This window comes from Propithecus coquereli, unplaced genomic scaffold (assembly GCF_000956105.1).
Source record: "Propithecus coquereli isolate 6110/MARCELLA unplaced genomic scaffold, Pcoq_1.0 Scaffold85, whole genome shotgun sequence".
In the NCBI taxonomy this organism is placed as follows: Eukaryota; Metazoa; Chordata; class Mammalia; order Primates; family Indriidae; genus Propithecus; species Propithecus coquereli.
In genome coordinates this window covers 5355349-5368571 of record NW_012154729.1, presented here as the reverse complement: position 1 = coordinate 5368571, position 13223 = coordinate 5355349, and the positions used below count along the sequence as shown (strand labels likewise).

Genomic DNA, 13223 nt, shown 5'->3' with positions numbered 1-13223 from the left:
ATTTGTTATCTACTAAAATAATTTCAGAGTGTTCTATTCAATAAAATTAAACTAATATAAATCCTGAAGAAGAAATTAAAATTTCATTGCTGATCCTACAAGAGTGTAAAACTTAGGAAAATGAAAGTACAGTAACAAAAATAACAGACACCAAATTATAGTACAGTATTAGTCTTCCAGGTGGTATTCATTAAGTTACTATAAACTCCCCCAGCACTGGGACTATGTGCATATTTCACTCACTACTGTGAATGTATAAAACTATCAGTGCCTGACATATAGAGAGGTGCTTGATGTTGAATGAACATTTGTAAGCAGAATGCTGTTAGGTATTAGGCTATCAGTTTCTGATTTTCAGGCCATGTGTAGCTCTACTGCCCATCCAAAACATTTACACCACCATGTATGTCTTTTGTTTATCTACTGGTGGACCTTGCAGCCTTACTAGCTGCTGGCAGATTAAAGAAGTGAAGAAGGCCTTGAGACAACATAGATAAGATAATTCATTTCCCCATAAGATTTGTTTCCCGTAAGATTAGGGAACATAAGTGAAACATAGAAGTTGACTAAAGATATTCCCTGATTCTATCAAAAACACGAATGCCTCTGAAGGGAAATCTGTCCCTAGGTGAGATTATGCAGCTACTGAACAGACTCATGAAACTACCACAGGCCACACTTGGCACTTGAGGACTCAGAAGGACAGTGGATGGGGATCACAGCTTTCCAGCTGGGCAGCATCACATGTTCCTCTCACTGGGAGTCTTTGTAGTTGTTCATGCAGGTGACAACTCACCCAGCCGTCCAGAAGCTATTTTCTTTAACTCCCTAGACGACACAGCACAGGCTCAAGGGAGATGAGAGCCACATATTGGTAGGTGCAGAAGCTGCCCTGACTTAAAAGCTTCATGCTCCACAAAAGCCAGATCTCTAATAACAATGTCATAGGCATTGCTTCAGGATTACCATTCCCACAAGGTCGTGCCAGTTCTAAGAGGAGCAGCACTCAGGGAAGCCCAAACATAGCTAACTCATCAAGCATTTATAATTCCTCTCAATCCCAATGCAATTTACCAATCGGAGGTCGATTTTATCTAGCAATACAGTTGATATGATCTTATCTGGTTTCCAGGGCAAGAGAGCTAGTCATATAACTGAAGGTCATGTTCTCTTAACCCTTAATATGTGAAATTAAATTGTACACTATATTAGGTAAAATCACACTGAACTCCTGTCTCTAGCACCGTCTCTATCCTAACCTTTAGACAAGCATTTTCAACTGTCTACTCACCTTCCCCACGTGGCTGTCATTCAAGCATCTCATACTTAACACGGACAAAGTAGAACTCTTGACAACCCCTTCCAATCTGCTTCCCCATTCCACTTTGTCTTCCTTGTCTCAGAAACTGTACCACCAGCAGTTCAGGCCAAAGGTCTTTGATGTCATCCTTGACTCCTTTGTCTCTCAAAATCCAATCAATCAACAAATCCTGTTGACTCCATTTTACTTGAAAATAGATCCCAGTGGTAATCAGATGGCTTCCAGTGATCACCTCTTCCTGGTAGACACACCCTTGCGAAATACCCTTTCCTTAATTAAGCATGGCTGGACTGATTGACTTCCTTCTAATAAATAGACAACAGAAGTATGGGATTAGGTTTTAAAAAGGCGATGGCTTCCACCTTGGGTGTTCTCTTTCACTCTTTCTCAGATTGCTTGCTCTGGGAAACCAGTTGAAATGTCATGGGGTGGCCCTGTGCAGAAGCCCACGTGAGTGAGCTTAGAAGCAAATCTTCTGAGGTCTGCCTTTAGCCATGTGGGTGAGTTTGACCGTGGATCCTTCCCAAGTCAAGCCTTGAGATGACAGCAGCCCCAGACAACATCTTGGCTGCAGCCTTGAGAGAGACCCTGAGCCAGAGATACCTACCTAAACCGCACTCAAATTGCTGATCCACAGAAACTGTGAGATAATGTTTATTGTCTTAAGCTCAGTTTGGGATAACTTGTTACACAGTAATGGATTACTAATACAATCCCAAATTTCAACCTGCATCACTAGCATCCTAGTCCAGCCTCCATCATCTCCTGCCTGGGCTTCCTAACTGATTAGCCTGCTGGCCTTGCCTCCTTCCTCTATTCTTCAGGGCAACCACAGAGATGCTTTGAAAATGTAAATCAGGCTGGGTGTGGTAGCTCAAGCCTATAATCCCAGTACTTTGGAAGGCTGAGGGAGGAGGATTGCTTGAGGCCAGGAGTTCAAGACCAGCCTGAGCAAGAATGAGTGCTCTACTAAAAACAGAAAAAATTAGCTAGGCGTGGTGAAACATGCCTATAGTCCCAGCTACTGAGGCTGAGGCAGGAGGATTGTTTGAGCCCAGGAGTTTGAGGTTGCTGTGAGCTAGGCTGACGCTATGGCACTGTAGCCCAGGCAACAGAGTGAGACTCTTGTCTCAAAAAAAAAAAAAAAAAAAAGATTACAATGCATTATATATTTCAAAATTGCTGAAAGAGTAGATTTTAAATGTTTTCATCACAAAAGTATGTGAGGTGAGCATGTGAGGATTTCTTAATTAGCTTGATTTAATCTCTCCACAATGTAAAAATGTATCAAAACATCACATTGGGCTGGGTGTGGTGGCTCACACCTGTTATCTTAGCACTTTGGGAGGCTGAGGAGGGAGGATTGCTTGAAGCCAGGAGTTCGAGATCACCCTGAGCAAGAGCAAGATCCTGTCTCTACAAAAAATAGAAAAATCAACCAGGCATGGTGGCTTGAGCCTGTAGTCCCAGCTACATGGGAGGCTGAAGCAGGAGGATCGGTTGAGCCTAGGAGTTTGAGGTTGCAGTGAGCTATGATGATGCCACTGCACTCTAGCCAAGGTGACAGAGTGAGACCCTGTCTCCAAAAAAAAAAAAAAAATCACATCGTACCCCATAAATATATATAATTATTATTTGTGAATTAAAAATAAATTTTTTTTAGAAATGAAAAAAAAACACTCAAATCCCCCCCAAATACAGCCTGAATGGGTTCTAAGTAGTCAAACTGAGCTCAATTTGAAAAAGAAAAGAACCATTTATAGTAATGCATTATAATCCACTGATTAAATGCAACAAGAAAAACACGGCATTGCTTCTGTGACATTCCTATAAAAGATGCACAGCTTGAACGTAGTCATGAGGAAACATTCAAGAAACCCACATTGAAGGCCATTCTACAACATAACCATCCTATAATTTTCAAAAGTTTCAAGGTCGTGAAAATCAAGGAAAAGCTGAAGAACCAATCCAGTGTGAAGGAGACCAAAGAGACTTGAGATCTATACTAAATGTGTGTTTAGATCTTCTTGCTATAAAAGACAAGGTTAGGACAACTGATAAAATATGAATGAGATCTGAAGATTAGACAGTAGTGGCTAAGGAGTTCAGACCATGCCGCTCCAAAATATGCTGGTCTGGCATATTGACTATTTTGAGTTAAAGGCACTTGAAAAACAGCAGGCACAAGAAATACTCCTGAGTTTCCTTCTTATTCTTAAAAGGAGGAGGTAAAATTCCCACATAAAAGATGTCCTCCCTATATCAGAAGGAAAGTATCATTCTTCATCAAAGATAGGAAGTTGAGGTCAAGGGAAATCTGTACAAACTTCTTAAACCAATCCTTACCTTTTTAGTCACTTCCCTACCCAATTAACTACCCTAGCCCAAGTCCCTTTTCACAACATTCTACTCTTTGTCCAATTCAGTATATAAATGTTCAACACTAACTGTGTCTTTGGGTCTTCATTTCCTTATGAGGAAATGTAAAACTTGTATTAAATAAATGTGTACACGTTTCTCCTGTTGATGCCTTATATCAATTTAATTCTCAGGTCAAGTTAAAAGGCCCTAAGAAGTTAGAGGTAAAATTTTGCCTCCCCTACATGATGTATCATTGCTAATTTCTGATATCAATGGTTATATTGTGGTTATACAGGAAAATGTCCTTGTTTGTAGGAATTACACACTGAAGTATTCAGAAGTGATGGGGCAACATTTTGGCAACTACTTTGAAATCATTCAAATACTTGTAATGATTCTGAAAGTTCAGGATGGCTCCAAATGTTAAAAAAACTGTAAATCAGATTACATCCTACCTTACCTTCCAGTAACTTCCAAAGAAATTTAGGAAAAAAGCCAAAATGTTTACCATGGCTTACAAGATCTATAAGATCTGGGCCCTAGCTATTTCTCCTACCTCATTTCTTAACATCTTCCCCTCACTCATTCCATTCCAGCCAAATTGGCCATATTGCTATTCTTTGAACAGATCAAGCAAGACATCTCAAACATACAGGCTTTTGCACCTGTGGTTCCCTCTGCCTGGAACTCTTTCTCCCTCTTCTAGGTCTTTCCTCAGATGTCACTTCCTCCAAGAAGCCTTCCCTAATTCCTGTATAAAGCAGCCACCTGACCTTCCCATTGCTCTCTACCCCCTTACCAATTCCTATTATCTTCCTTGAGTTTATGCTACCTCAAATACGTAACATATACGTTTTTCTGCCTCCCCTACGAAAGCAAGGACTGGTTTTATTCACTGTTGTATCCCCAGTGCCTACAATAGTTCTTGGCACCTGGTAGGTACTAAATAGTTATTTGAATGAATAAAGATGGTAAGTTGTATTTGTTATTCACTACTCTATATATACACAATAATACAAAGCTCTGTAATTAAAGATAAATCAACCCAATTATAAGTTTATTCATGGATCAAAGGTAAGAAGCCACAATTTAGAATTCTACAATGTACTACATTCAGGACAGGGGGGTTTGAGAGACAAACAGTTGAGCTTACCCAATATCACTTCTCCCTCTAAAGATTCATCACAAGCCTTTAAGCTTCCCACACAAACAAGGGTCATCAAAGGTACTCAGCCCTTAGGAGGCTCCTCTCTACAAAGAAATTCAGTTTTGTATCCTCAACTGCCCTCAGGCTCCCGCTGGAGTGATCTTATCTTCTACAGCTCTCAGCTTCTTTTCCACTGTGATCTCACATCATATAAAAATATTTGCTTGGATGAATAGTACTTTTATCGTTTCAGGTTTTTAGTATTTTATAATTTTTAAACATGTTTCATCTCACATAATTTAAATCAGCCCCCCTCATCCCTCATCTCCCAAAATGTGGACCCTGAGCACCAAAGTTAGGTGAGTTTTTTGAAGGAGACAGACATCAATCTGAACAAGATAGCCCACGTGCCTTCCATATGCTCCCAGTACCAACTCCACCCAAGAAACAATCAGACAAAAACTAGGGCACCTCAGCTCCTAAAGCCTACATTCCACTGAGACCTTGGACACAAACACTCAGTCCTCCTAATACACAAAATGCCTTATTGGAAAAGGTTGATAGCTCTAAACCAAAAATCACAGCTCTTCAGAACTTAACAGAATCACAGATTATTATTTCTCATTAAAAAGAGCACAAAATCAAGCCCCAAATGTAGCACAAGAAAGTCCCCAATCAGTGCTGCTTTCTCACGTTAAGCAACAATGAGTTTTCTATAAAAACATCATCCATTATTATGGTCTGCAAACCACATCAGTGACATGGTCAACGCTCTCAATAATCCAAGTAGTAGACCAGAGGTTGAAAACTGGTTGTAGCTAAGCAAAATATGTACAGTACAGATATGTTTTGCTTAGCTCACCACAGTATTTTTTGAAAATTGTCCAATCGAGTATTCTATTTAATTTAAATAATTTTTTAAAAATCCATTTCTTCAGTTGCATTATCCACATTTTCAAGTGCTCTGGGCCACATCTGGCAAGTGGCTACCCTATTGGATAACACAGATATAGAACACTTCCATCATTGTGGAAAGTTCTATTGGATAATGCTGTATTTAAATTGTCAAATATTTTTAAAAATTAACACTGAAAAACAGGAACTCTCACAAAAAAATACAGATTTCCACCTTCTTTTGAAAATCCTATCTATAGACTCTTGGCGGAATTCTCGCCTGATAGAACTGGGGAGAGTGAAATAGGCTGCTGGCCCCTTTGATGGAGTCTGTACTTTCCGTTCCCTGTAGTCCCCACCACTTCCCATTGTCTCATATCTGCACTCTCCTCACTTCACTCACTTAGATCACATATGTGGGTTTCCTAGTAAGTCTTTAGAACGAAAGAGAATGTGCTGGCATTATCCCAGTTTCTGCTCAACAGAGCCCCAAACTATTTCCGATGATCAAGTTCAACTAAAATAAAATACCACAGCCAACTTGATAAACTTATTTCCAGTTTTTTGGTGAAATTTTCTAAACCAACTGAAAGGATCTCCAGAGTTTATCTATATATCAACCACATGGTATTATTTCAGCAGTCTATGAAACAGATATAAGATATTTGGTTTGAAATATTTCATATAAAATTTGGTAATTCAAGTAAGAGCATTTAGAATTTCATTTTTAAATATTCATATTATAGAGTTTTTAGAGACCTAAGAAATGTTAGGGCTTTCCTTTTACAGACGAGGAAAGTAAGCCCTAAAGAAATTAAGGAACCTGCTTAAAGTCAAACTACCAGATAAGATGAGAACCAAAGTTCCTTTTACCTTTTCCTGTACTCAGACAGGTGATACTGTGGCATACTATTTTTTCCTAAAGACAGCCACATTACATATCCCAATATATAATGTGTTGACACACCTCCATCAAGAGATAGGGTCTATGTTTTCTCATGTTCAACTTGGGCAGTGCTTTCTAATTGCCTCAACCAATGGAGTATGGAAGTGATACTGGATGATTTCCAAGACTAAGTCAGATAAGGCAATATGGCTTCCACCTGGCTCTCTCTCTCTCAAGGCACTTGCCTGAGGAAGCCCAGGCAACATTAAAGTGTTCCAGCCCACAGCCCCAGCTGTGCCCTCAGCTGAAAGCCAGCATTAACTGCCAGATACTAAGTGAACAAGTCTTCAGATGATTCCTGTGTCCAGCCTTTGAGTCTTCCAGCTGAGGCCCCAAATGTCCAGGAGCAAAAATAAGCCATCCTGGTTTGTCTTGTCTGAACTCCTGACCCAGACAAACTATGTGAGATAAATAATTGTTTTAAGCCACTAAGTTTTAGGGTAACTTATTGTGCAGCCATTGTAACTGGGACAGATGCTTGGAGAAAAATACCCGTCTCATAAATAGATATCCACTAAATATTTGTGTAATAAAGCAAATATTGCCAAGTCAAATAAAATAAAATCTTAACTTGGCTTACCATTCGGGAGGCACCATGCTTCCATCCACGTCCCAGAATGTGTTTTTGCCATTCATTTCAGTAGTATATATAACCCACCGGTGACGGCCTGGGTGGAAAGATCAACATTTAGAAAGATGTGAAGAAATAAAGAAAACCTTTTTTAAAAAAGTATAAATGCTTAATATCAAAGAAGATAACCTTTATATTAATAAAAGACTTTTATATGCTGTTACATAAGAGAAATTTTAGAGGAATAACACTCTGGGTGCATTAGTGAAGGCAAGCTCCAGTAAGTGTGTGGATGTATATATATCTCTCAAAATGTTAAATGTTCACATGCAGGAGTTGGCAATTCCATTTCCAGGAATTTATCCTTAGAATATTTAAACAAATGAAAATGTAGTTATAAGTTTCCTGCAGCATTATTTTTAATATCAAAAAGCCAAAAGCAACCTAAATGTCTATTAATAGTGAAATGTTTGAAAAAATAATGGTTCTTCCATCAGTGGAATATTGTGTTGTTATCAAAAAGAATGCTGTGAAATTTTTTTTTAATTAAAAAACACACCAGATATCCAAGCAAAAAAAGAATGCTATAGATACATCTAACTTACTAATTATGGAAAAATGACCCATATTTTTAAAGTAAAGACATTTCAGTTTACTAACATGTATAACAGGTGGTGCACGGTGGCTCACACCTGTAATCCTAGCATTTTAGGAGGTCAAGGCAGGAGAATCACTTGACATCAGGAGATCGAGACCAGCTGGGCAATACAGTGAGACCCCATCTCTACAAAAAATAGAAAAATTAGCCAGGCGTGGTGGCGTGTGCTATAGTCTCAGCTACCCAGGAGGCTGTGGCAGGAGAATCACTTGAGCCCAAAAGTTTGAGGTTGTAGTGAACTCTGACGATGCCACTGTACTCTAGCCTGGGCCACAAAACAAGGCCCTGCCTCAAAAAATAAAAAAAAAGTACGAACATGCATAACATAATCCCATGAATTAAAAAGAAAAGTACAGTCATATCTCAGTATACTTGAGAGACTGGTTTCAGGACTCTGCCCCTCCAACTATAGTAATAACCACACATATTCAAGTGCCACAGTCAGCTCTGTGGAACCTGCCTATAGGAAGAGTCAGCTTTCCACATATGTGTGTTTCACATCTGGGAATACTGTATTTTTGATCCATATTTGGTCGGAAAAAATCCTCATATAAGTGGACCCATCCATTTCAAACCCATGTTGTTCAAGGGTCAAATGTACATATAGGTTTACATATTCATTAAAGAATCTTAAGTATATATACAGGCTAAACTATTAAAAGAGTTGTAAAATTACAAGAGGAGAAGGTTTTAATTTTCACCTCATATGCTAAATTTTAATGTTTTACAACAGCACATTTAATTTTTTAAATTAGCAAAAATAAAGTTATTTCCAGTGTGAGGAAAGAAGAAAGAAGAAAGGGAGAAAAGAAAGGATTTTAGTGTTACAGTTTATAACAAAATGATGAGTAGAAAGAATATTGCCTCAGGTGGCTCTGCCACTAACTACTTGTGTTATTTCACTAAGTCCCTCTGGTTAAGACAATTTCTTGGGCCCCAGTTTCTTCATCTATAAAACAATAGTTTTTAGATAATCTCTTAAAATCTATTCCAGGTCTAAAATTCTATAATCTGTATATTAAAAATATTATGGTTATGAAGTACATAAGATGTTGTTTACATCTTGTAGACGAACGTGCTTCCAATGCAACCACACACAGTTAACATATTCCCAAGAAATATTCCTAACTGCTCAATGACTTAGTTTTGTCATCTGTAAAATGGGGGGAGGGAGGAATAAAGTATCTACCTCAAGGAGATGTTGAAGATTAAATAAGGTAATGTATATTATTTGTTTAGCACAGCACCTAGCACATGATAAGCACACAATAAATGCTAGGCTAGTTTTATTTCACATTATAGATTGTTCCCCTGGATGAAGACTAATTGTTTTTTCCTCTTTGATACTTTTCATCTCAATCAAGAGAAATTTTTTTATTATTTATTACAAGGAACAAATACACATGGGAAAAAAAATTTAACAATTCAAGAAGGTACAGGTTGAGTATCCCTAATCTGAAAATCCAAAATCTGAAATGCTCCAAAATCCAAAACTTTTTGAGTGCCGACATGATGCTCAAAAGAAATAAATACTCATTGGAACATTTTGGATTTTGTATGAGGGATGCTCAACCAGAAAATATAATGTAAATATTCCAAAATGTGAAAACAAAGCAAAATCCAAAACACATCTGGTCCCAAGCATTTCAGATAAGGTATACTCAACCTATACCAATAATAATGCCAGTAATAGTGCTAATATTTATTGAGCACTTATTATGTGCCAAGCATTAGACCAGTAGTTCTCAACAGGGGGCAATTTTGCAATGTCTGGAGACATTTTGGTTGTCACAACTGCAGAGAGAAGGCCCTACTGGAATCTAACACACAGATGCCAGGGACACTGCTGACCATTTTACAATGCACAGGACAGCCCCTTACAGCAAGGAATTATCTGGCCCACAGTGTTAATAGTGAAGTTGAGAAACCCTACATTGGGATAAGCTACTCACAGTCACTTTCCATCTATTTTTTAATACAACTTTATGAGGCACATATTATTATTATTCTACTTTACAGATGAGAAAACTGAGGCTTAGAGAAGTTAAGCTAACCAGGTCACAAAGTTATAAAGTGAAGGGACAGAATGCTGAACCCTTACCATCTCATTCTACTTCTGTTTCTTATGTTTCCTTCCAAGATTTAATATGCACACAAAAAGCATACCTTTTCTCCCTTTGAGCATATCAAACATTGTTCTGCAACTGGAGTTTTCTATGTTACACACACATCTTTGACATGTCTATTAAATTTGTAGGTTTATCTAATTCATAACAGCAACGCACTAGTCTAAAAAATGTGTAACTCATCATTATCCAACTTATGCATGTTAACGTTGCTTTTAGAATTTACCACTAAAACAATGTTGTGATGGGTATCTTTGTTTTGCAAGAACATTTGTAAAATGAATTCTTAGAGTGAAAGTGCTGAGACAAAGGATATGTGCAATGTAAATTTTGACAATTACCAAAAAGTCTTCCAAAAAGACTGCATTAACCTATATATTCCTATGCCTTTCCCCACACTGGGATTTATCAGATTGAAGACTATTTCAAAATTTGATAGGTGAAAAAAAGATAACACTGTTTTTTAAGTTGCATTTCTCTAATTATAAGTGAGGATGCGTTTTTTTCCATGCCTTTTTTGGCTATTTAGTTACCTTTTTCTGTCAATTACCTTTTATTTTTCTACTGAGTTTTTCATTCTTTCAAGTGCTTTGTAGAAATTCTTTGTGTAACATGGAAAACAGACTCAACTCAAATCCCAATCCCATTATTCACACCAAAAAATACCACACTCACCAAAAAATTGCTTGTTGTCTTCATAGTATTTGTTTCCATATTTGTCTTCCCCTACTAATGTACCAACCCTCACATCATTTGCCCTGTGAATGCCCAGAAGAAAACAGACATTTTAGAATAATTTGTTCAAAACACAAAGTGAGAATACCAACTTCCAGATACAAAGGCTGCTGCATCAACTCGAAAAATGAAGAGGTGCTGGGGATGGTCACAGGTTGTACACTTTCAGCCTTCATCTCCAGGCTCTCACTACCCAATGTTGAAGAATCACCTTTTAGGTTAAAAGCTCCAGAATCCTTGTTCATGCTGCCTCCAGTATTATGCAAACAAAATGACAAAAGACAAATTTAAGCAACTGATGTGCCTAAGCTACACTGAAAATATAAATGCGGTATCTTCAAATTATAGGACTACTTTTATCTACTATTCCTCAGCCATGAGGCACTGAAGTTAGCAAAACCTTCAGGCAATCAGGAAGCTAAAGTATTTCATCTTCTTAAAATGATACAATGTTTCCTAGAACATTCTGTTCTAGGTCTCCATCTCGGTTTCCGCGGACGATACTGCTCCTGGGGTCAACGAATGTCAGGACTAGTAGGGACCATTATGTTATGATGACCTCCTTCAATGCCTTACTATACAGAGGGAACTAAAGGTCAGTGCAGGGAATAAAACTTTCCCAAGGTCACCGAGTTAATGTTTTGTAATGATCATTACTCTCTAGGGCGCGGGGTAGCGATGCAGCCCAGATGCCCTAACCTCCGTGTCACAGCTCTGTCTCTCGGCTTCGGTCCTGTCTTGGGGAAATCCCGGACAGAGGCTTCGGCCCCGGGGTTGCGAGGGAAAGACTGGGCCAGTTGTCCTTGACAAGAGCTGTGGATTCTCCAAGGTGATGCAAGCTGGGGCCCCTTTCCAAGAAATCAGCCAGCGCAAGTCTAACCCCACAGGCCAACAGCATGGCGCTGGCCGCCTACCTGAACAAAACTCGTAGATAGCCGCGGAGGCCGCCGTGACCGCTGACCTGCTGCAGCCCGCGCTTCAGAACCTGTAGTAACTCCATCTTGTCCCAGAGGTCCCGCCTCCCGGGTGCGCCGTGCAAAACCCACCGGGCGGAAGCCGCCTCTCAGCCGCAGGGAGCCCGGCCGCAGAAGACTCCCGCGCCCCTGACGCGGAGATGGCTCTGCGCGTGCGCAGAGCTGGAGCTCTCGGGCGTGCTTGTGGTCTGGCTTCCAAAGTAGGCGCCGTAGGTTTCCTGCCGAAGCGACTTTTAGAGTTTTCAGATGCTGCATCTAGAAGGAATGCACATGGTAGAACGCTCACCTAGCCAAGGCTTCCCAAGACTGGGGTTCCTCCTTTGGGAACTTCAGTTTCCTCGTCTAAAAATAATTGGCTCAGATTATTCCAGAGAACCTTTCCCAGAGCCAAGATTTTTTAGAAACAGGATACCATTAAGGAATTGATATTGACCACATATAAATATTGTACATTTGATGTTGAGTAATATGATATTGAGTACATGTACTAGCGTTGTTGATTGGGGGGTGGGGAGAAGCAATAAAAAAATATAAGACTAAGTATCTGCTTTCTAGGATTTGATGTTTTAGTTGCCAGGTTAAAATTCAAAATTTAAACATTTTATAAAATTTATTAGAAAAGTAATACTTGCATGAAATTTGAAAATTATAAATAATAAGGGGATTAAGTAAATATTATTTCTAATTTCCTAGCAGCTATCTAAACAATATGCCCTAAAACCTGGTCCCCAATTTGAGATGAGAAATTTAGGACAGGATCACCTCCTTCGTCTCTTCTCACCCTTTGCCCTTTCAGACTCTGGTCTACCATATCATTACTTTAAAATGTCAAGATTTATAAGATTTACATTCTGTTTGGTAACTACAAGCTTTCATAATAGTCTATAAGACAGTTTTAGAAATTGAAATGCAATATTATTTCTTGAAAGAACTAAGTAATATGACTGGACCCTGAGAAAGAAGGTAATTTTATGTTAGTAAATCTTCAACGCCAAAAGAGAAACTTGCAAACATCAGGATCAAATTTTCTTAGACTCTATCAATTGCTCAAAATCATGTCACATTTGAATTCATGTTGAAATGTGACTTTCATGCACTTTTTTATTTTCCATTTTTAAAAAATTCTACCTGAAATATTTCAATATAATTAATATATATTGAGTAATATGTTCCATTATATATTTCAATATATTTGATATATATGCATACTTATATTTTAATATATAAGAACTGTTCTAAAAACATAACCACATTACCATCTCACCTCAAAAAGTTAACAATAATTCCTTAATATCATCAAATATCTACCAAGTAGAGTTCAAATTTCCCCAGTTGTCTTGTATTTTTTAACAGTTTGTCCAAATAAGGTCCATATGTTTTACTAGTAAACTATCTTCTAAATTTCTTCTAATCTATAGCCCCCTTGTTTTCTTGGCCTTCCAATTTGTTTGCTGAAGAAACTGGCTGTTTCTCCTATAGTTTTCCACTGT

General features: G+C 38.4%; 1 protein-coding gene across 1 annotated transcript in view; it reads right to left on the bottom strand.

Annotated features, from left to right (window-relative positions):
- The window catches only part of NDUFA12 (NADH dehydrogenase (ubiquinone) 1 alpha subcomplex, 12), a 22820-nt gene extending 11032 nt beyond the window's left edge, over positions 1–11788 (bottom strand). The window contains exons 1-3 of the mRNA XM_012664000.1: positions 11674–11788; positions 10700–10782; positions 7250–7337 (exon numbers count right to left, since the gene is read on the bottom strand). Of these exons, the coding sequence (XP_012519454.1) occupies positions 7250–7337; positions 10700–10782; positions 11674–11759 (257 nt within the window). The 5' untranslated portion in view covers positions 11760–11788. The remainder of the gene's footprint in view (positions 1–7249; positions 7338–10699; positions 10783–11673) is intronic.
- Between the last annotated feature and the right edge of the window lie 1435 nt (positions 11789–13223).